The sequence below is a fragment of the Aulonocara sp. 'chitande type north' Nkhata Bay genome, linkage group LG12 (assembly GCF_057382095.1).
Source record: "Aulonocara sp. 'chitande type north' Nkhata Bay isolate Kocher_YH1m ecotype deep benthic linkage group LG12, A_spYH_male_GT1.1, whole genome shotgun sequence".
Lineage (NCBI taxonomy): Eukaryota > Metazoa > Chordata > Actinopteri > Cichliformes > Cichlidae > Aulonocara > Aulonocara sp. 'chitande type north' Nkhata Bay.
The window spans coordinates 39,142,315-39,165,511 of record NC_141355.1 but is presented as its reverse complement, the minus strand read 5'-3'; the positions used below and the strand labels follow the sequence as shown (position 1 = coordinate 39,165,511).

The 23,197-nt window shown below is 41.2% G+C and overlaps 2 protein-coding genes across 8 annotated transcripts in view; both read left to right on the top strand.

The window, feature by feature from the left end:
* The first annotated feature begins 1,833 nt into the window (after nucleotides 1-1,833).
* LOC147318096 (uncharacterized) overlaps nucleotides 1,834-23,197 on the top strand; it is a 32,197-nt gene continuing 10,833 nt past the window's right edge. For 2 of the 4 annotated variants that reach the window (XM_086257750.1, XM_086257746.1), the window contains exons 1-2: nucleotides 1,834-1,916; nucleotides 11,170-11,226. The gene's annotated coding sequence lies outside the window, so the exon portion shown is untranslated. Of the gene's footprint in view, nucleotides 1,917-2,087; nucleotides 2,151-8,764; nucleotides 8,843-11,169; nucleotides 11,227-23,197 lie in introns of those variants that run through there. The other 2 variants (XM_086257749.1, XM_086257747.1) reach the window with 2 other exon arrangements.
* On the top strand, nucleotides 1,835-23,193 carry LOC147318097 (uncharacterized). 4 transcript variants are annotated; one of them, XM_086257776.1, is made up of 10 exons: nucleotides 1,842-1,916; nucleotides 11,170-11,226; nucleotides 11,821-11,874; nucleotides 15,785-16,022; nucleotides 16,762-16,821; nucleotides 17,562-17,694; nucleotides 18,934-19,151; nucleotides 19,253-20,329; nucleotides 20,442-20,610; nucleotides 21,124-23,193. In XM_086257776.1, the coding sequence occupies exons 7-10, from the start codon at nucleotides 18,941-18,943 to the stop codon at nucleotides 21,248-21,250; spliced, it is 1,584 nt and encodes a 527-aa protein (XP_086113902.1). In that variant the 5' UTR covers nucleotides 1,842-1,916; nucleotides 11,170-11,226; nucleotides 11,821-11,874; nucleotides 15,785-16,022; nucleotides 16,762-16,821; nucleotides 17,562-17,694; nucleotides 18,934-18,940; the 3' UTR covers nucleotides 21,251-23,193. The 4 variants fall into 4 exon arrangements, with proteins under 4 accessions (XP_086113899.1, XP_086113902.1, XP_086113900.1 ...); XM_086257774.1 differs by having other exon boundaries at nucleotides 12,761-16,022; XM_086257773.1 differs by lacking the exon at nucleotides 11,821-11,874 and having other exon boundaries at nucleotides 1,835-1,916; nucleotides 12,761-16,022.

Genomic DNA, 23,197 nt, shown 5'->3' with positions numbered 1-23,197 from the left:
TGGCGCGGCTGCCCCTCTGTTAGTCTTCCTTGGTCTCTTGTGTTCTGGGGGCCTCTGGATGTCTGGAGCCTGGATCTCCTCCATACCTGCTTCATGCCCTGGAGGACGGGGCTGTGGCCCCCCCACACCCTCTAGCAGATCATTACATGAAGGAACCTTTTAAATACAAGCGCGTCCATGCTCACAGGTGTACACACGGGTGATCACACACACAAACTACACCCTTTTTGGCTCCTACCTCAAAGCACACTGTGTGCTGTCAATCTTACATGCTGCACAATAATGTTTAATATTTAGTATTTACTGTCATATTCCCATAGATCACCGCGATGATGTTGTTTATTATATTGCTGTCTTTTTCTTTGCTTGTTTTCTCTTTTGTCTTTCTCAACAGGTGATCCAGGTGATTGATAGATGTATCTTTTGTCTGTTTGTTTTGTTGGTGTTTGCCCTTTATCACCGTCCCTCTTCCCCGCTCTTTTTCTTTTCCTCTTTCTTTCTCTCTTTTCATTTCCCCCAGTCAAGTCTGTCCCTTGTTCAGCAAATGAAAATAAAATAAACAATAAAAGGTGAATCAAATAGACCAATACGGCAAGGCTGGGATGGTCCATTTGGTAAAGTAAATCTGTTGGGCATCTTTCTTTGCCTTTAGGCAATAATTCTGATGGCAAAAGAACCAAATGGGACAGGCAGAAAAAAGAAAAGAAAAGAAAAAGAAAAGAAGATGAAACGTGGCTGGGTCTTTCAGCCCAAACACACCACGAGGGCAACAAAGGTGTGGCTTCGTAAGAAGCATTTTAAGGTCGTGGAGTGGCCTAGCCAGTCTCCAGATCTCAACCCCTTAGTAAATCTTAGGAGGGAGTTGAAAGTCCGTGTTGCCCAGTGACAGCCCCGAAACATCACTGCTCTAGAGGAGATCTGCATGGAGGAATGGGCCAAAATACCAGCAACAGTGTGTGAAAACCTCGTGAAGATTTTCAGAAAATGTTTGACTTCTGTTATTGCCACCAAAGGGTTTTTAACAAAGTATTGAGATGAACATTTGTTATTGACCAAAATTTCTAACATAATTTGCAAATAAATTGTTTAAAAATCAAACAATGTGATTTTCTGGATTTTGTTTTTAGGTATACCTATGGGTAAAATTACAGGCCTCCTTCATCTTGTTAGTGGGAGAACTTGCACAATTGGTGGCTGAATAAATACTTTTTGGCCCACTGTAAGCATGTGAGAGTTTTTGGGGGCAAAAAAGTGTGAAACTTAAATTACACTTGTTTGTAAATTAACCACTCCATGTTGTGTAGCTTTCTGGATTTTATGTTTATTGGACTACATGTTTATTTATTATACACGTCATGCAGTATATAACATCAAAATTCACATCTTTAATGTAACTGAAATGTTTAATTATGTGGGCTACGGAAAATAATGAAGTTACAGAATATATAAAACGTGTATACTTATTGCATTTGAATCATTTTAACCATATGTAACACCTGCATATGTGTTTTTCTTAATTTTTTTAGAAAAGGCTTTCATTTTGACAGCCCACTTGATTTCCATCCCACCCTAAGAAAATTTCTCTAGATCCGCACCTGGATCCTCCTTGCATACGGAGCACCAGCTGGGCTCTCCAAGTCACGGACAAACAGTGTCCTCTCATTCTTGGAGATGAATGAGGAATAATCTGGCTATGGCATTTAGCCACAGGGGGCGCTAGTTGACTCGACTGAATTTCAATGCACACAAAGTAAATTGCATACTCTAGTTGTGGGGCGAAAAAGCTGAAATCGGAGTAATAAAAAGCGAGGAACGATAACGAAGACGAGATTCTCCAGATCGCTGACTTGTCCTGTAAACAGCGTCGGTGTGGTGACGTAAATTTGTTTTGCCATTTTCGCGGTCGTCTCGTGCAGGTAAACTTTTAGACAGTTTTTAAGATTTTATTGGTCAAGAATAACAAGACTGACGGGTTTAAATCAACCTCACAAATGTCACAGTTGAAATGTTCAGTGTTTATTTGCTGCTTTACCAGTTACGGTAAAAAAACAGAAAAGCATGATTGCAGCGCAAGCTCGTACTTGTCAAACGTTAAGCTTGTTGAATACTTTCACTTTTCTTGCGGAGAAGCTTAGTGGCGAACACTCAAGGTGAGTAACTCAACATAACATTAAAATATAAAAACAAAGGGAGAAACATGCTGATAGCGGATAAACCGATCATTGAACCACACAAGCTTCTTTATTGACCTCACTAACTGAAAATCCATCACTGATTGTACAGCTCGAGTCTGCTCAGATTAAATCGAAAGTTTCTTATTTGTCACAGTAACGACTCTGACTGAGCTGAAACTCACTTCTGCTCTACTCAAACTGTCATATCACGTAAACTGACGCGACTTCAGATACATGGGTGAAATTAAAAAGTATTTTTACTTCAAAAAGTGTTTAAAAGGAAACAAGGACATCACTTCTCAAACAGACGCGATGTCTGCGGTTTAATGTGCGATCTAATGTTCATTTCGTGTTTAAATTGAGTAAATTTAAGGTGACACTGTGACACTGACAGCATTTTGAAGGATCAGATCTGAAATTGTAAAGTTTGAGTAAAAAGATTGATTTCCGCCATTTCAGATTCGGGTTTGGCAAAACAGGAAGAAGAGCTTACATAACACAAAGCTGCTGGTAAATTTACCCTTTCAACAAGAGATACTCAGTAAAGATCTACCTAGCTGCGTATAGCTATAGAATTCAGAAATTATTTATTAGGTCTTTTGTTTCAGAGATTTATTTAGGCCTATTCATTTGTACGAAAAAGCGTCTGTTCCTGTTTGTAGTCGGTGACCACACCCGATTTGGCGTTAGCAGAGTGCAGAGAAGACATTTCAAAAGTAAGGGGGGGGGGGGGGGGGTGGAGCAGCAGGCAGTTGTAACACTCAGTTACTCAAAGCAAACAGAAGGTAGATGGCTATACTTACTCTGTCCATGTTAATGTCAGTTTGCATGGATTTATAATGAATTATATTATACAGATAACTTCTAGCACTGTCAAAAATGTATATAAATATGGTCTTGGCATAATTTTACTGCATTATTCTGTACAGATCTGTTATATCTGTATATCTGTTAGCTGTATATATGTTAACGCTGCTCAACATTGATTGTTTATATTAAGATAAATTAGGTTAGAAACTGTTTTTGAATAATATAGTTAAAGTGCATATAGAATCTATTTACAGCTCTTCACTTACAGCAGATCATCTCTATCTCATCCCGCTGCCAGAATCCTCCTTCTGTCACACCAACCCTTTGTCCTCCTTCACTCACTGCTCCTTTGTAGTCTTCCTCTACTTTTCTTGCCTGGCAGCTCCATCTTTGGTGTCCTTTGTCCAGTATATCCACTATCCCCGCTTTGCATGTCAAAACTATCTCAACTTTGTCCAATAATATAACTTACAAAATCCTTAAACCTATGTGTATGTATGTATGTATGTATGTATGTATGTGTATATGTATATATATATATATATATATATATATATATATATATATATATATATATATATATATATATATATATATATATATATATACATACATACATAAGAGTTGGCAACTAGTTTAGTGGTAACAACATCTGGAAAGTATTTACAACAGTTCAATTGTCCCATATTTTGTCATGTTACAGTCTTATTCCAAATTTATTAAATTTGTTTTTCACCTAATAATTCTGCACACAATACCCCAAATGGGGAAAAAAAGTTTACTTTAAATTCTTGCAGATTTATTTTTAAAAAGAAACATCCACAGCCTGTGCAGTGACACTCAAAATAGAGCTCGGGCGCATCCTGTTCCCACTGATCTAGTGTCAGATGTTTCTACAATTTGACTGACATCCACCTGTGCCAAATTACGATGATTTTACATCACTGTGTAGGTTTTCAGGGGCCTATTTCTCCCTGCCACTTTCCCTGCCATGGGCTGATGCCCCCACCTGCTGGTGGTTCTTGGTGATTCTTGCGGTCCAGGGCTGGGTGCTAGGGTGTGTACTGGCTCACTCCTGGGCCTTCTTTGCTGTGTTTTCTCTGCTGTGTTGTTGTTGTTTTTCCAGCAGGTGTTGAAGCAGATTCTCAGTGTTTTGTTTTTTTTCTCTCTCTCCCTCTCCTTCTGTTAACTTTCTCTCTAACTTCTGTCTTTCTTTTTCTTTTCTGCCCCCCATCTTGTCCTTTGTGACTTCGAGTTATTAAAGTTCTAATAAAATATGCCCATTAAGTGGATCATTATAGCAAATGCCATAAAACAAACACATGCACACATCTGAATTCCAGAAAAGTGATGTTATTTAAACCTAAACAAAACAAAAACTAAAAGACTTTAAAATTAGATAAGCCAATATTTTTTTCACAACAAATTAAACATGAATCTTGCTATAGATGGGGCAAGAGCATGTTCACCGTGGTGTAGCTCCTCCTCTTCTTTTCAAAACAGTTTGAAAACATCTGGCCTTCGAGGTTACGAGTTTCTGAAGTTTTGGTGTTGGAATTTGGTCCTATTCTGGTCTAGCATAGGTTTCCAGCTACTGAAAAGATTGTGGTTGCCTTTGGCATATTTTTTTCATTTAATGATGCACCAAATGCTCTCTATAGGTGAAAGATCTGGACTGTGGGCAGAACAATTTAGCACCCAGACTCTTCTCCAGCAAAGCCATGCCTTTGTATTATTCTGCTGAAATTCACAATGCCTTCCCTGCAATAGACATCATCTGTAGGGGAGCTCATGTTGCCACAAAACCTCTCCCTCCGGCGGAGAGTCGTGGAGGTAACAGCCTAAGCAGAGAAGCCCAGACCTCCCTCTCCCCGAACACCACCTCCTTAGCTTACCCAGTGGAACAACAAGGTGTTCCCAGCCAAGAGATTTAATCTCTCCATCATGTCCTGGGTCTGCCCTGATGACTCGTCCTGGTGGGACATGCCCAGAACACCTCGCCCAGGGGGCATCCTTGTCAGATGCCCGAACCACCTCAGCTGGCTCCTTTCGATGTGGAGCAGCAGCTGCTCTACTCTGAGCCCCTCCCGGATGTCTGAACTTCTCACCCTATCTCTAAGGGAGAGGCCAGCCACCCTTTGGAGGAAGCCCTTTCCCGCAGCTTGTATCTGTGATCTCGTTCTTTCGGTCACTACCCACAGCTCGTGGCCATAGGTGAGGGTAGGGACGTAGATCGACCGGTAAATAGAGAGCTTCGCTTTTACACTCAGCTCCCTCTTCACCACAACAGACCGGTGCAGCGTCCGCATTACTGCAGCCACTGCACCAATCCATCTCCGGCTCCCTTCTCCCATCACTCGTGAATAAGACCCCGAGATACTTAAACTCCTCCACATGGGGCAGGAACTCATCCCTGACCCAACAAACTTCTTATATTTTACTTTTTTTTTTTTTGTACTCATGTTTTTAATCACAACCTGACTATTGTACTGCCCTTTAGGTTGGTATAAATCAGGTCCCCCTTTCACGTCTTCGTTGTTGTTGTTTTTATTATCATTAATCTTCTGGTTTTACCAACATTGCTGTGAACTGTGTTTAAGTCACTGGTACCGAAAAATTATAGTAAAGAGCCCCACCTAGTGGTGAAGCCTGAAAACTGACTGCCTGTGCCACAGTGAGGCCAGCGTCATGAAAGTAAAATGTTCATGATTTTTGATCAGTGGTCATGAGAATTTGCATAATTAAGATTAAGGAACTGACCTCCCAGCCCATTGTTCCTTCAGTGGGCTGGTTTCAGTCATTATGCAAATGTACTGTTTATAAGATTGAAACCTGCAGTCAGCTGAGACTGAAGAAGTTACTTGGATGAGTCACAAAACGTTTCTCCCACTGAAAATGTCCAGATGAACAGAATCGACTTTGGAGATGTTCATGACGTATTCTAAATCCCATAAAAACATAAAGAAAATGACATTTTGAAAGCGTTGTAGAACAAACAATGAAAGACAGCAGCCTGTTTTATTTCTGTCTCTGGTTTTATGAGATCATAGAAGATATTTTGGTTTTTATGTTTCTGTTACGGCCTGAGCTGTATGGAGCGGACTGGACCCAAAATCTCATTTCTGCTGCTTGTGTCCGCGACCTTTCTTTGATTTTTACCCACAGCTCATGACCACAGGTGAGGGTAGGGACGTAGATCAGCCGGTAGGTAAACCGAGAGCTTTGCTCTCTTTTTACCACAATGGAGCAGTGCAGTATTTGCATCACTGCAGCTGCAGCACCAGTCAGTGTGTCGATCTCCCGCTCCCTCCTCCCATCACTTGTGAACAAGACCCTAAAATACTTAAACTCCTCCACCTCCTCCTCACCCGATGAAGCTAACAGAAACACATCATCTGACTAGAGACGAGATTCTGAAACCACCAAATTAGAGGCCTTCGAGGCTACGCTTAGAAATTCTGTTCATAGGAACTATACAGAGAATCTGTGACAAATTCCAGCCCTGCAGAGTCCGACATCCATTGCGAACAAGTTCGAATTATTGCTGGCTTTGTGGGCCAAGGACTTGCAACTGTCCTACAAGGATTGAATGGCCCGTAGCAGTGGGCCAGACACCCCAAACTCCCGGAGCACGCTGCACAGGACACTCTGTACTTGTTTTCAGGAAAAAAAAATATATACTCAAGTAGAGTACAAATACCTGAAAATTCTACTTAAGTACAGCAACAAAGCATTTGGTGCTTCCCACATTTGATTATAGCACCTAAACTCTGGAACAGCCTTCCTCAGATTGGCCAAATCTTTGTTTGTTAAAATAACTATAGAAAAGTAATTTTTATTTTTATTTTATTTTATTTTTGTGTCCCGTTTGGATCTTTAGCCATCAGAATTGTTGTCTTAAGGCCAAGAAAGATGTCAAGCGGATTTATTTTACCAAGTGGATCATCCTGGCCTTGCCATATTGGTCCATTTGATTGACCTTTATTATAATTATGAATTTATTTTATTTTCAGTTGCTACAAACGGGACAGACATGACTGGGGGATAGGACAGGGAGAAAGAATGAAAGAAAGAGAGGGAGAGAAAGAAAACCAAAGGGGAGAAGAGACGGTGAGAAAGGGGGGAAGAAAGAAAGAAAAAAAGAAAAGTAATTTTAAAAAATTAGTTTGCTATAATCTCTCTCCCATTATTTTTGGCTGTAAATTTTCATCTAATGAGTGCGTATTAGAATGAATGTAAGACTGTTTGTATGTGTCTGTGTGCTGGAAATTTTTTAGTTGCAGTAATCCAAACTGAAGCTTTGCAACTGTGTTTAAATAATCTGTCAAACGGTAGTTCAAGTTCAAGGTCAAATTTTATTCGCCACATGCAGTGGCAGGTTGCCCTGCAGTGGAATGGACCCGCCCCCCGACCATACACACACAACACAGACATCACATGGGGATACAAGTCAGAGAACGGTTACATTAGAAAAACACTGAAATGTACACTACAATGGGAAAGTACAAGAGGAAAAAAAGAGACCTCTACTCATGCTGGGCTATAGGAGGACAGCATGAGGACAGGAAACGAAAAAACTCCTCTGCACAGAAAAGCACATAAATGTCCACAGTACAACAATATGGAGCATGTGACCAGCAACAGGGTTGGGTAAAGGGTGAGGAGTAATCCCAGGCAACACAGCAGCCATCCTGCCACTGCGCCGACTCTCCAGCGTGGGTCCAGACCCGCCTCGTGTTCCCCAAGAGGAGTCAAGCATCGAAGGCGTTGGAAGGGGAGGGGGGAGAGTGAGTGCTTATCAGTGTAAGTGTATGTGTGTGCATGTCCAGAGTTCAGCTGAGACAGTGTCCTTCGCCCTATCAGGCTAAGTAAACAGTCTACCAGCCAACCCAGGTGGCCTTGCATAGAATAGCAAGAACAGTCTAAACAAAGTCGTTATCAGGGAGTTTTTGTTCGGCTCCAGCCTTGAGCCCACAGGGATAGCCGCATTATGGTGGTGGTTTTCCTTTTGTGTGAACAACTCATGAGAATTTCAAAGTTGTACTTTAACACTCCGACACTGGTCTCTCAATCTCCGGTTGGAGAGCCGCGAGCTTCTCCATGATGTTATCAAACTTGTGCTCCGTGGTGTTGTCATTCTTGTGCTCAGAGAGCAGATTCTGAGACCTCACGACTGCAGTGAGCTGTTCCACGATGTGATCCAACTTTCGCTCAGAGGTGTTATTCTGAGTATTCACTGCAGCCGTAAGCTTCTCCAAGATCTTAACCATGCTGCACTCAGTGAGCCCATTCTGAGAAGTCGCGCCTCGTCCCATCGTTCCAATCCCAGCGGGCAGCTTTGGGGGGGTTTGAACAACAGCTTAATTCTCCGATAAGCCAGGGCCAAGCCAGCTCCGATCAGCAAGAACCCTGTTATCATGGTTCCGAAAAGGTAGATATCTTCAGCGTCCTCGATCGACAGTCCCGCCAGGCACACGACCCTCCAGTTATGCCACCCGTCCATCGTGTATCCGGCAGGGAAAGTCCTTCCAGGGCACTCGGGCTCTCCCGACCCGGGGCTTCTCATTGAGAAGAGCGTGTCAATTGCATTCAGAAACCAGTTGATAAAATCCATAATTCTCTTTTAGGTTTTAGAGAACAGACTGTGAGAGAGTGTTCAGGGAGAAGTAATACAACTTTTGTGGTAACTCACTTTTGTGTTGTTTTGCTTTGACAAAAAAATGTAATTTCTATAAACCTGACTGATGATGTCTTTGTCTCACCTAAATCTGCATTCTTCATCTAGGTGTTAGAAGCAGCTGTTATTCAGTTGAATTACTCTGATGTGACAGTTGATATTATGGAAACTGCAACACCTGGTGAGTTAAAGGAGGCCGTAATCATGTAGATCTTTTTTTTTTTTTTTTTTTTGCTCATTCTGGTGGTGAATAGATTAGAATAGCCTTTCATTGCAAATTGCAAATTGTGCTCCACACAACCTGTGTATGGAATTAAAATTTTAAATAGGACAGCAAGAGGAAATAACAGATGATATACAAACTACAGGAGGAAGGCATACATAGAGGACACGTTGCTTGTAAAGTCCTTTGCAATGTAATGCACTGCATTCATTGTGTAAATAAAATCACACTTGCAATACTTACTGGCCTACAAAGGCAATCATAAATCATTTTTTAAAGTGTCATTTCTCTTTTTGTTCATTTCAGCTTTTTGAAGCTGAATCGTAATCTGCATTCCCTGTTGTGTCAAACACATTTGTTTATGTTGGGTTTTTTGTTTTTTATTTTTCACATTGAGTATATATTAATAATAATAATAATGGATTGCATTTATATAGATCTTTTCTAGACCCTCAAAGCGCTGTACAATGCCACTATTCAGTCACTCTCACATTCACACACTGGTGGAGGCAGCTACAGTTGTAGCCACAGCTGCCCTGGGGCAGACTGACAGAAGCCAGGCTGCCATATCGCGCCATCGGCCCTTCTGGCCAACACCAGTAGACGGTAGGGTAAAGTGTCTTGCCCAAGGACACAACGACCAGGACAGAGAGAGCAGGGGGATGGAACGATGAGCTTCCCAATCTCCTGAGCCCATTGTGTAGCAATGTGAGAGTTGACCAGCAGAGATAAGAAAGGAGATGGAAAAGTGATTTAAAATACAGGATGAGCACAATTGGTCTTAAACTGTTGCATCTGTAATAAAATAAAGTCAAAAAGAGAAAAGACAAACATAGATTGTTGCTGTGCGTATGTGTGTCATGAAACATACTTGATAAAGACTAAAAAGCTGCAACAACACCCCTGGGAGACGGAGGCGGTCGCACTTTTCTTCCTCTCCCTTATCTTTCCTGCTTGGCTTCTCATGTCTTTTGTATAGTCTCGCTTATCTCTAACCCTCAAAGAGTTTCTCTGAAACCTAAAGAATTATGGAATTGATCAACTGGTCCCGTAACAGAATTGACACCCTGCTGGGCTTGGGAGAGCCCGATTGTCCTGTGGAGACATTTGCTGCCGGATACTCGATGGTCTGTTGCGTCGTGTGTCTGGCGACACTTTCGATGGAGGACATTGGAGGACATCTACCAATTCGGAACCACGATAACAGAGTTCTGGCTGACTGGAGTTGGCTCGGTCCTGGCTTATTGAAGTACAAGAAGCAGCTACAGCTGTTCAAAATCCCACAAGGCTGGCCGACATGATAGACCATGGGCAGGGCTGTGAGTACTCAGACTGTGTTTTGAACGCAATATGGAATTAGGGAAGAACAATGGGAATTGAGAGAATTGGCGACCAGTGACAGACATTAGACAAACTGTAAAAATTGGATGCAGTTGTTCGCACTAAACGCAAACATTCACCATCTTCAATCATGCGGCTATCCCAAAGGCGCCAGCTGAAGGCTGCCAAGGTCGAAGCTGACTGGAACAACAAACATTCTCCATGATAACAGGATTGTTGTCGAACTCTTTGTTCCTCCTTCAAGGCCATCCGTGTTGATCGAAGATTGTTGACTTTTGCTTAACCGGGTGACGGGACACTATCTCTCGGTTGACACGAAACACATATGCATGTACACTCACACAGGCCTACACTCACCCCCCCCCCCCCCCCCCCCAAACGCCTTCGATGCTCATGTCTTCTGTGTTGTGAGATGTGATGATTCATGTTTTTTTTTCTGTTCTCAAACTGATCTCCCTGTTGGAGCTCAGTCTGGGGGGAGTTATTTTTTCCTCATGTTGTGTATTTTACATTGTTATACCTCTCTGATCTGTCTTCCCCATGTGATGTTTGTGTAATGTATGTATGGTCGGAAGGGTCAGATGGCGCTGGCACGGCTGGCAGCCTTAACCCAATTTCCCTCGGGATGAATAAAGTATGATCAATCAGTCAGTCACACCTCAGCTGTTAGCCCCCCAAAGAGTACTAAAGACCTGCAGAAGGAGCTGAAATTATCAGAACTGGTTATAACAGGAAAATGTGTGTTTTAAAGGAACAAGAGAATAACTCTTTTGGTCTGTGTGACTGCTCTGTCACTCTTGCAGTCATCTGTTATTGCACATGATTTGGATGTTTGTGTTCACTTGCATGTCTGCAGGTCTCTCTTGAAAAGACATGTTAATCTCAATAAGGCTGGAAAAATAAAGGATAATGTGACTAAAATGGCGTCTGTATTTTTTTTTCAGGCAGAGATGTGCAGCCGCTGACGTGCAGTTCGAGCTTTGAATTCCTGCCACCAGACAGTAAGAACTGAGTTTAGAATGTTGAACATACTGTAGTTATGCAGCAAGAGTACTTTGCAAATTTATTACATGCTGTGTGGTCAAATGTTTGTGCATGTTGGAGGTATTTTCCTTTTTTGTTGGGATGATGGAGTCATAACTATAAAAAAAAAATCATGTGTTACACAGAACTTTTTTTTTTAAAATAATGCAGTACTTTACTTAATTACACCCAGGAGAAAGTAACTCTACACTACTCCTTACAATATTTTCATGTTTTTCCATAAAATGATCTGAAACACATCGTCCCATTATTACCATTTAACAATATAAAACTGGGGCTACAGTTCCACACACTAACACAAATCCCTATCCTAATGAGGAGCCACGTGTGGTCTTAGTATTTAGTTATGAACACAAAGCAAAGACAAAAACCAGCAGAGACACTATAAAGTGATTGTCATGGTGATTCTACTGTAGAAACATGAACAGGTAGAAATAAAGGCTCCAGCCTGACTGCTCATCAGATTGTTACCTGTTGAAAATTCAGGTTTTGCCTGTTTGGCTGTTGTCGGCATTCACTCAGCTTTAACATTACTCTGGATTCTTGGCTAGGTCAGTGTTAGCATGCTGTCTGTGCAGAATTCATTATGGCGAATGTGGCACATGGTGAGTACAGTAATGTTTTATTGTTCTGAATAAGTCAGTGTCTTCAGTAGAAATAGAAAAATCCAGTGTTATGGGCCGTCTATGTGCGGCCGGCAGTGTTGCCAACTCCTCAGTAAGGAAAATCGCTATTGGTTGTCCTAAAAGTCGCTAGAAGTCGCTAAATGACGTCATCGCCTAATTTGCATAATTGGTAATGCTAATCTAATTGTAACCTATGTTGTTGGAGAGAGAAATAACATCGTGGAAGAGACATAAAGTGAGTAAAAAACGTCCTAAATGCATTTAGAGTTTATTTAGAACTACAAATTAAATTTCTTTTAGCGATTATTGTTTTTTTTTAATGTCACAATTCCAACCCTGCTCCTTTACCCGGGCTTGGACTGGCAAAAGTGACCCGAAATAGGCGCTCTGGTGGAGGTACTTTGTGCGTGTGTTTATAAGTAGTTTTAAACCTTGTGATCCACAAAACAGCATAAGAGTAAAAGAGTAAAAGAAGAACTGACTGCGTTACAGCACCTGCTGCTTGTTGAGAGCAAAAGAGATACGCGCTTTCACGTCTTTTTTTTGGCGACTTTTTTTCTAAAAAAAGTCGCCAAGGGGTCTGAAAAGACAGAAAAGATTCTAAGTTCTCTAACACTTCTGAGTTTCGCAAACGGGCCACAGGCATACAACTGCTCTTCTCAATCAAGTCATCATCTTGCAAAACATACAATGGTGGTGCCGAACACACAGAGACAGGTGCTATGGGAGAGGCTTTTTCAGCTGCCGTGTCCTCTCTGGAAACATATCGTTTAAGCATGTTAACGTGGCAAACCCTCAGTTTTCTCTTTCATCAGGAGTTTTTACTGCATAGCTAGTGTCACTTATCTTTTTGTCCACCTCATAGGGTCCGGAAAACTGAGCATGGAGGCTAGACCCAACTAAAGGAAGCAACACCAGAACTTTTCCACCTGGAGCAAAGTGTCGGACCGCCGTCTTTTTGTCATACCGGGCTTTCATGTTGCCTTGAGTTTGTTCCAAATTTTCATGGGCCAGCTGACATGCACGGAAAAGACGCTCTCTAAAACTGCAAACATAATCTAACACATTATGTTCGGCTTGATGCGACTCAGATAACCACTTTTCTTTAAGCAGTCGCAGGGGACTGCTCACAGTGAGTCCAAAAACTAAGTCAGCCGGACTAAATCCAAGGGATTCCTGAGTGGTTTCTCTAACAGCAAAAGTGGAAGTCCCTCATCCCAGTCTTTACCTGATTCAAGGCAGTATTTGCGCAACATGGTTTTTAGGGTTTGATGAAATCGTTCCAGTGCACCCTGACTCTCTGGGTGATAAGGGCTGGACGTTTGATGTTTAATTTTTAACTCCTTCAAAACCTTGGCAAACACCTTTGACATAAAGTTTGTTCCCTGATCAGTTTGAACAACTCTGGGTAACCCAAAAGTTGAAAAGAATTTTGTGAGGGCTTTCGCAACGTTCCTTGCCTTTAATGTACGTAATGGAATTGCCTCTGGAAAACGAGTGGCAGCGCACATTACCATTAATATGTACCGGTGGCCTGATTTTGGTTTTGGCAACGGGCCCACATAGTCCAACAGAACTCTCTCAAACGGCTCACCCGGCGCTGGAATTGGGTGAAGAGGCGCTGGCTGAATTGGTTTATTTGGCTTTCCCACTACCTGGCATGTATGACATGAGCGACAATATTTCACCACATCCGATTTTAGTCCAGGCCAAAAGAAGTTACGTAGTACACGGTGATACGTCTTTTTGACCCCAAGATGTCCAGCTAAGCAGGCATCATGCGCGAGACTGAGAATCTGGAGTCTATATTCCTTTGGCACCAGAACCTGATTTACCCTATGTAAATCAGTTGAGTCAGGAGACCAAGATTGCAACAGCACACCGTTCTCAAGGAAATATTTCACTGGAGCTTTAGATCCTCTCTGTCCACAACAGAGGAAAAACAAGGCACCAGTGAATGGATCACCCTGCTGTGCTTTGATCAACATTTCTCTGGTCACGTTCAAGCTCTGATTAATGTCCTCAGGAATCATTTCAGGAACGTCACATGTTGAGATTTTTACAGAATCAATGGGTGACACGAAAGAGTCGTCTTCATCAAGCGTAGCCATAAACGACCCCGACAAATCCACAATCTCACCCATTTTACGAGCCTGCGCACGAGTAATTGCGCATGCAGCAAACCTCTCTGAAGCAGGGGAGCCTGAATCAGCAGCAAGGGCAGGAACACCAACAACTTCTGGCGGGGGAAAAACATGCCCACCAGCTAGATCATTAGCAAGAATGAAGGAAACTCCTTCGATTGGTAATCGCTGGCGCACGGCGACTTTAACGTAGCCCGACACTAACGGCGAGTGCAGGTGCACCATATGCAGAGGGGCTTTGGTGACTCTCATTAGTATGTCGGAACCACAGGATGTTTTTTCAGACAAAGGCAGCACAGACTCTAGTAAAAACGAGTGGTACGCACCCGTATATCTAAGAATCGTGACTGGCACTTTATCATTTTCTTCACCCGTCAACGAAACAAAGCCGCGTGACACAAATGGTAGAAACTGCGGATCAATGTCAGTTTTCGGGTTTTGTTCAGATTCCACGTGCACCTTTGGCGAGCAAGCGGTTTTAATCAAACCCAGTGCCCCTCGCTTCTTTTCTTTTTAATACTTGATACGCAGCAATCAAATGTCCTGAGTCGTGACAATAAAAACATTCTCAACCGTTTGATTTAGCAATGAACGCTGACATTTTTACGCACTGCTTTTGGTGAGTTTTTTCGTTCAGAGAAATTTTCCTGAAACGAATTCTGTGCACAGAACACACTTTTGTGCGTTAAAACAAACTCGTCAGCCAGGAGAGCCGCGTTAGTGAGAGACGACACCTTTTGTTCGTTTAAATAAGTCACGATGCATTCCGGCAAACACTTTTTAAACTCCTCCAGCAAAATAAGAGTTTTCAACTCTTCCACGGTTTTAACTTTACATGAAAAACATTATTTCTCAAACAACACATTCTTTTCTCGCGCAAACTCAACAGAAGTCTGGTTAGCAGTTTTATTAAGATTCCTAAATTTCTGCCGATATGCTTCAGGGACAAGTTCATATGCCTGCAACACAGTTTTCTTAAGACTTTCATAATCTAAACTCTGCTCAATACACTGTAAAAAAAGGGCAGTGAAATTGACATAAAAACCATGTAAAACCCCTACAGAAATGTATAGTAAACCCCAAAACACAACTTTCCTGTTTCGATCACAGTGAATTATTGTAAACCTTTAAACAGAATGTTCCTGTTATATTTACAACATGAATGTGTGATTATAATCAAATTTATTGGTTAAAACTACAAATACTGTGAATAAAAACAGTGAAACACCGTAATACTCATAACCAAACAATCATGTTAATTTGACATGCAAATACTGTAAAAATCACAGTTTTAGTCAGTTTTTCTTAAAAACACATGACCTATAAGTCACTTTACAACTGCATGGATGTACTGGGCCTAATTTTAACATGATTCATGAAATGATGCAAAGTCATGGATAGGACTAATAAAAATGTTTTCACAGAAGATGTCACTGTGAACCTGAGAGGTTGCCTCTCCATTTATAGGCTATATAAAAATATACAATTAAAATTGTTTACATCATGTTTTTTTCTTAAATCATTCGGGCTATTTGCAGCCTATTGTAGGGTAACCAATAAGAAATTATTTAACGACTAAGTAATGCTTCTGTCATAATGCTTGTATTCTTTATGTTTCTTTTAATTGCAATGTGATACTTAGACTAGAATACCTTTTTGGGTTAGGTCAGCAATGTCTCATTATTACAGGCTAAACAAACTTATAGTGCCTCCCATAGGATCTCTATGGTGCCTCATCTCCACAGAGCTGTAAACTACTTCAGGCCACTCACCGTTGCACTGAGCGCGCCTAATTTTGAATGTGCATCTGAAGCTCGTCTCTGATTGGATAATGACGTGAGGGCGGGAGGAGAAGAGCGCCTAGTTCACGACGGGAGAAGAAAACGTCGAACTTTCAGCAACTACGTTGTTAGGACAAATTACAAACATACGATTTCAAGTGTTTCTTGAGGATCTGTGTTTGTTCGTCAGAAAGTCTGCACGGTAAGTTCAATATCCTCGCAATGTTTTTTCGAGATAAAAGCACCAGTTGATATTCAGACCAATGCTCATAACCTAGCGCTAGCATGCTAGTTCAGCTGAAAAGCACAGGCAAACTTTTGAAATACTAAAAATGATCATCTGCGTCTTTTGTAAAAAGGTATTGGTCACATTAAGAGGCTATGTACTACATTGCAGAGTGCATAAGAATGAGCCTTGTTGTATTTTTAAATGTGTTGGCGCCAATTGCAGCCAAACATTCACCACGTACTCTGCTTTCAAGGGGCATTTTTATCGTGTGCACAATGCACCTGCACTTCAAGCTACTCCTAAAGCTCTTGTTGCAGATTTAATATGTGCGGTTTCATTATGTGCCCGCCATTTTCAAACAGTGAAAGAGCTAGTGTCTCACTTAAACGATCATATTGCAGAGGGCAGGTCTGTGTCATGTCCAGTAAGTGGTTGTAAGCATATGTTTACAAAAAAGTCATCATTTACTTCTCACATGTGTAGGAAGCATAAAGCTTGTTCCCCAGATGGTATTGATGACATGTACAAGGAATCTCGTCCTCAGCCCCCAAATGACAGTACAGAATATTCAGAAAACACACATGAAACCATGGCATCTGCTAGTTCAGCCAGTGATATGCCAGAGAAGGATTGTCATTCTTATCTCAGAAACATGTGTCTCTTTTACCTTAAACTGCAAGGACAGCTGCTAATTCCTGCCTCTACTATACAGAGTATTGCTGAGGAAATGCAGAATGTGCACGAATTGGGTCAAGCCTACACAATTAATAAGGTAAGTTGTTTACTAAAAAATGAAATGAACCTATCAGATGAAGCAGTCACTAAAATCTGTGACTGCATTAAAGAGTCAGATTTGTTCTCTGCTTGCCATCAGGGACAACTAGGAACAACACACACCAGAAATCAAACATTCAAAAAAATGTTTAAATACACAGAACCCAAGAAAGTGCCATTGGAAATGGATGAAAACATGACAGAAAAATGTGCTTACTATATACCAGTTGGAGAAACCCTGAAGAGCTTTTTAGAGTCACAGTTATGGAGGAATACACAGTCACAACAGTTTGGGGGTCCTGATGTAGAAATTTTTAAGGATTTATATGATGGCAAAATTTTCAAATGTCACCAGTTCTTTAATGAAAACCCTGAAAGCCTCAAACTGATTTTGTACCAAGATTCATTTGAGGTAGTGAATCCCCTGGGTTCTGCTAAAAAGACGCACAAACTTCTTGCAGTCTATCTGTCATTAGCAAATTTACCCATTCATTTGCGTTCAAATACAGATAACATGTTTTTAGTCTTGTTGTGTGTTGAGAATGACTTCAAGCATTTTGGAATAGCCAAAGTTTTCTCAGAGTTGTTGGCAGATCTGAAATCTTTGGAGACAGATGGAATAGATGTAGATGGAGAAACAGTAAAAGGGGGTCTTTACTGTATTGCTGGGGACAACTTGGGTTCTCATTGCATAGGAGGGTTTACAGAAAACTTCAGCTGCTCTCAATATTTTTGCAGGTACTGTGAAGTAACACGAAGTGAGTTTTATGCTGATCCGAATGCCTGTGGTCCTCCACGCACTCCAGAGACATATGACGCGGCTGTTGCTGATCTCCAGTCTGAAACTATCCAAGACGTCAGAGGAATAAAGGTAAACTCCATCTTCAATACCCTTCAGTCTTTTCACGTATCCCAGCCTGGTCTCCCACCTTGTCTAGGTCATGACCTCTTTGAAGGAGTTGTGTCATATGATCTAGCACTGTACCTGAAGAACATTATAAAAAATAAAAAATGGTTCACATACTCCCTTTTAAACAGACGCATTAAACACTTTAAATATAAAGGATCCGAAGCACTTACAAAGCCATGTACTGTCAAACCTGACGGATCCAAATTATCAGGGCAAGCCGTTCAAAACTGGAACCTTTTGAGATTGCTGCCAGTTTTGATTGGTGACAAAGTACAAAACCATGAGGATGAAGTATGGCAGTTAGCTCTCCAGTTGAAAGACATTGTGGATCTTATTTGTGCTCAGAGCATTTCCTTGTCCCAGATAGCATTCGCTGACATTTTGATCCAAGAATATTTGGAGATGAGAGAGATGTTGTTTCCTGGAATTAAACTAAAACCCAAGCACCACTATTTGCGCCATTATTCAGCACTGTTGTTGAAATTTGGTCCATTGATGAGGTTATGGACGCTTAGGTTTGAATGTAAACACAGTTACTTCAAAAGATGTGCCAGACACTTGAAAAGCTTCAAAAATATTTGTCAAACTTTGTCAACACGTCATCAGATGTATCAGGCTTATCTTTTAGCAGGGCAAGAATGCCGTGAACTGCTGCAAGTCAAGGAGAGCTGTGCGTTTTATCCCAACCTCTACAGTGACACTATTCAGCATGCGGTCAGGGAGTTAGCTTTTTCAGAAAGCAATACCACAGTTACCACAGACATTCAGTACAAGGGCACTGCATATAAAAAGGGACAGTTTCTTGTGTACAGAAATGGCGAATGTATGGAGTTTGGTGAACTTCTACTCATCTTGATTCAAAATGACACATCTGTGTATGTTCTAATGGATATCCACAAAGGCATCTTCCTCCCAGAATACCATCTGTATTCTGTGACAAAGGACAGTCTTGGGTTACAGTGTATCAACATTAATGACCTGCCTGATTTCTATCCTTTGGTATCATACATTCTTCAAGAATACCGAGTCATTCCACTAAAGCATAGTATTGTGGCAAAATAATGTCCAACTAATAGCTCACTTCTCACTGTAAATAGTTTAACATTAATATAAGTGTTACCTGATCCATACCCTGCTCCATCAAGTGTATGAACTGTATGTGATTTTCTATTTTGTTTGGATGTGGCATTTCTTCTTCAGTGCAAGTATGAGTGACTCAGAGCGAACCTTCCTAGATGTCGCCATCACGGAAGTCCTACGAGAACTTCAAGCTGTGAACAAAAACATCCTGGAGGAGCACTTGCAGTCCATTGGAGTTGAGACAAGTGATGATCTATGCTTCGTAACGGAGGCAGATTTGATGACAGCATTAAGACCTGTACAAGCAAGAAAGCTTCTTTCTGCTTGGAAACAGAAATGTAAGTAAAAACAACAAACAACTATTCAAACTCAAAAGCAGAGATGGTCATGAACAGACATACAGTGTGAATCATAATTGTATTTGTTTTGTAATTTAAAGACCAAACTCCAGAGAACAGCTCGCTATCATCTGTGGAAGCCTCATCAACCCAGTCGCTGTCATTGCTCTCACTTTCACCCCAAAGTCTATCGTCGACCTCCTCCAGCAGCCCAGGATGTGACACACAATGGGATGACAACTTTGAAATTCCATGGAGTAAACTTCCTGCAGAAGTGATGCATTTTCTTGAGAGGGGGAAAAGGCCTCGCCCAAAACTGAGGAGGCAAATGGTCCGAATTGTTGTGACTGAGATGATGGAAAAATGCCCACATGTAGGTAGAAAACATTCAATTGACGTTGCAAGAAAAATGGTGGCAAAATACCCCAATTCTCTGCAAGATTTAATAGAGGGTGAGATTGTTGGCGCAGGCTACCTTTCACTTGTCAAACAGTTGCAGAACAGAATTGAAAATGTAAGGCGAACTTCAACACCCAAAATAAGAAAAAGAAAACATCAGACTGACTCAGACCACACAGACGAGATCCCTTTAGAAGAAAGAGCAGCCATGCAGGATACATACGGGTGCATTAAATGGAATGTAGAATTTCTGCCTCTTGAAGAAACTCCAGAGAGCCAACAGCAAAAGATGGAAAAACTCAAGGTGATGTTCCAGCAAGCTGACACCAATCCAGAAGAGGTAAAAAGTCTAATGAAGTCCACTTACTACACACAACGTCAACCTGTCAATCAGGGGAAAAGTATCAAATGCCTTAGGGAGGAGTGGCCGTTTTGGTTTGATGAACTTGGCATGTCTGTCCACTTCAAGGAACTTACTGGGATTGACCTCAAAGAGACATTCACACGTAATTTGGATTTGAAGGGGAAAAGGCTACTGGACTACTTGACCACAGTTGCTGTCAGCAAAAGCAAGGTGTTCCTTCAGACTTATGCAAGGCTTCAGAGGATGCGGGGACCGCAGAGTGGCTGCTCAGATGATGTGAAAGAGATGGTCCTGCTTCTGCTCAGCTACTTTGAAGAGAAGGAGGAGTCCATGCTTCTCTGTGTTGAAGATACATGTCTGGCAGATGAGGTACAACTGGAGCAAGTGCCTCTGACACCCACTATTATCGTGCGTGGTAAGTCTGTTTCATAGCTCTCTCTCTCTCTTTTTTTTTAAGTGCACTTTTTATAGAATGTCATGTGACTGCCGTGTTTATTGAAATAACCTGTTAAATAATTTGTTCACAGGACAGTCCTGCTATTCCTCAAGAAGATACATGCTGAGTGTTGATCGGAACCTCGTCAGCACAAACATATCCTCCTTCATTTCTGCACTGTGCCTCATGTTCGGGAGCTACTACAATTTCAACATCCATTATCCATCTGAGCTGGCTTCCACTTTAGAGTTTCTTCAGAGGTGAACAAATATGGCTTTGTTATTTCTCATAACTGAGGCTCTGGGATCTGGAGTCTGGCTTTGATGTGGTTCGAGTCCAGGTCTGGCTCTGAGTCTCGGTCGGCTTTGGAGCCGGTTTCAGTTGTTTTTTCTGTTTTTTGTTGTTGTTTTTTTTGTTTGTTTGGTTTTTTTAAATACATTAACAGTCTGAATCCGGGTCCAAGCCTGGCCGAGACTCAGGGCTAGACCAAGCGTCAACTGACGTCTGACTACCTATAACCTTTGCTTTGGATTCTAACAATGCTAAAGTGTGACATATCACTGCAGAAGACACTCGTGAAGGGTGCCAATACTTTTGACCATGCATTGTTCACTTCCCCACAGCATTTTGGTTATACTTTGTCTTGAACGTGGTCATGGCCATGACTGTGTATATATATGTATATTCTTAATTTTTACTTACTTGGTACGTGTATTTTAACTGATCAATTATAAAAATGCTTAATAAACTTTTATATGATTGTTATTCTACAGGTGTTTCTTCTCCATAAACCCAGAAAAAGGAACCAAAGTAGAGAACAAAAACTCAAAGCGTCGTCTCAGTGTGAACCCTCGAGTCCTCACCCTGATTCAGGATCTCGCCGACCACGAGTGGCGCTAAGCCTAAATCTTGACTCTCTGTGGACTGTTAGTTTTACTTTGTTAATTTTGTTCCACAATGTGTACTGGAACCTTTTACTGGTCGAATGCATGAAGCCAATTCATGAAGATGTTCTTTCTTTGTAGGAATGTTCTTTATTTACATAAGAAAAGAAAAAAACAACATGCTGCTACTGCAGTGTTTCTAGACCACATGTGTAGGTTTGTTTCACCACGTGGTTTTGCTGATGTTTTCTGACCAGGGCCATGGTTGTGGTGACAGCAGGGTGTGTGTTGCGTTGCACGGTGATTATGATTATTTTTGGCACAATATGTGTTTTTTGTTTTAAAGTCTTAACAGGTTATTTAACTTTTTCTGGTGGAGGGTCTAACAAATGCTTGTTTCATGAACATGGTTCTTGCTTTGCAGGAATGTTCCACAGCTTTTATAGCCTATATTTTGATTGAATTGTGTAGTTGCTGTGTGCCTTGCATATTGTGTTAGTTGGAAAAATGGATCCATTTGCTGTCATTTTGCTAATGTGTCTGCAAAATAAATTTCCCAAAAGTGATATTTTCCTCTCTTGTGTTTTCTCATGTGTATTTTTGCATGTTTGGGTGTAGGCGTAGCAGTAAGAAATTTGCTGGGTTATGGTTAAAATTTTACATTAAAACATATAATATTCAGCATAGATTTTATGTATAATTTACAGAGCAGCTCCATTTAATATGCACAGTTTCACCGTAGTTCTACCATTTTAAATTAGTTCTTTGTACGATATTTCCCTGTTAATTTTGCAGTTTATGGATCCACAAAAAGCATTTATTACTTGTAAAAGATACAGGAAATAGTGTATTTATATATCACATCTATGTGTGAAATTAACTTCTTTTTCCTGTAGATTTAACAGTTTTAATCTGAGATTCATTCACTGTAAATCAATTTACAAGTTGCATCTGTAAAGCGTTTTTACAGGAAGTCCCTGGTAACCCCAGCTGCCAGGGTTTTCCTGTAAAAACAGCACGTTTTTGTTTTTTTTTTACAGTGTAGACAGGCTTGAACACACTTCTTGGGCTTTTCCCACAAGCTTACATTGGAGTAAGAGGGACCAAAACTCTTTCGGCCACTTCAAAGCAGCAGCTATGCGCTCGAATGCACTAAAATAGGAGTCTACCTCAGACTTGCGAAACGGGGGAACCAATTTGATGTGCTTACTTATATCAAAACTAGCAGAAGAAGAAACACTTGTGCTTGATGACGTTGGGGAACCATTAGCTGAGCCAGGGGCGATTTTAGCCCATTTTTGGGGGTGCTGAAATGAATCAAAGCACCCCCAAAGATTTCTTACTTTTTTTTTTTGACAATATTTGCTGTTTGTGTGACACACTACTAAAAATATAAAAAGCATACAGTACTGTACTTGTTTGAGACGTAACATTTTAACAACAAAAGTATAAATAACCCCCCCTCCCAAAATGGTTTGTTCCAGCTCTCTAGCACCGTTGCTGCCAGAGCGATGGTGGCTGAGACACAGCGGAGCGGAGGTGTAAGTGCCTGGCTTAAAACAGGACATATTAGCTGCATTTAACCTTCAGTTACTCTTTATATAGTTGGTAGGAGTCAGACCATGTTTCTTTTTAGCTGAAAAACATTACACCAGGTAACCTGCGGTGGTGGAAACGTGTTTTCTGACAATGTTTGCTGCCCTACAATCCGTCCTGCTCTGTAGTAAAATCAGCGATATTTGACTGTCCTGTTGCTCCCATTGAAATGTATGCAGACTATTTAAAATCTAAAACTTATAATTGTCTGTAGCCTACTGTTGTTACCACTGTCCTGTTTGAAATGGATACTAACTAGCTGACTGACTGAATGCCCATTAACCTTATAACCCCTGTTTTGTGTGTGTGTGTGTGTGTGTGTGTGTGTGTGTGTGTGTGTGTGTGTGTGTGTGTGTGTGTGTGTGCG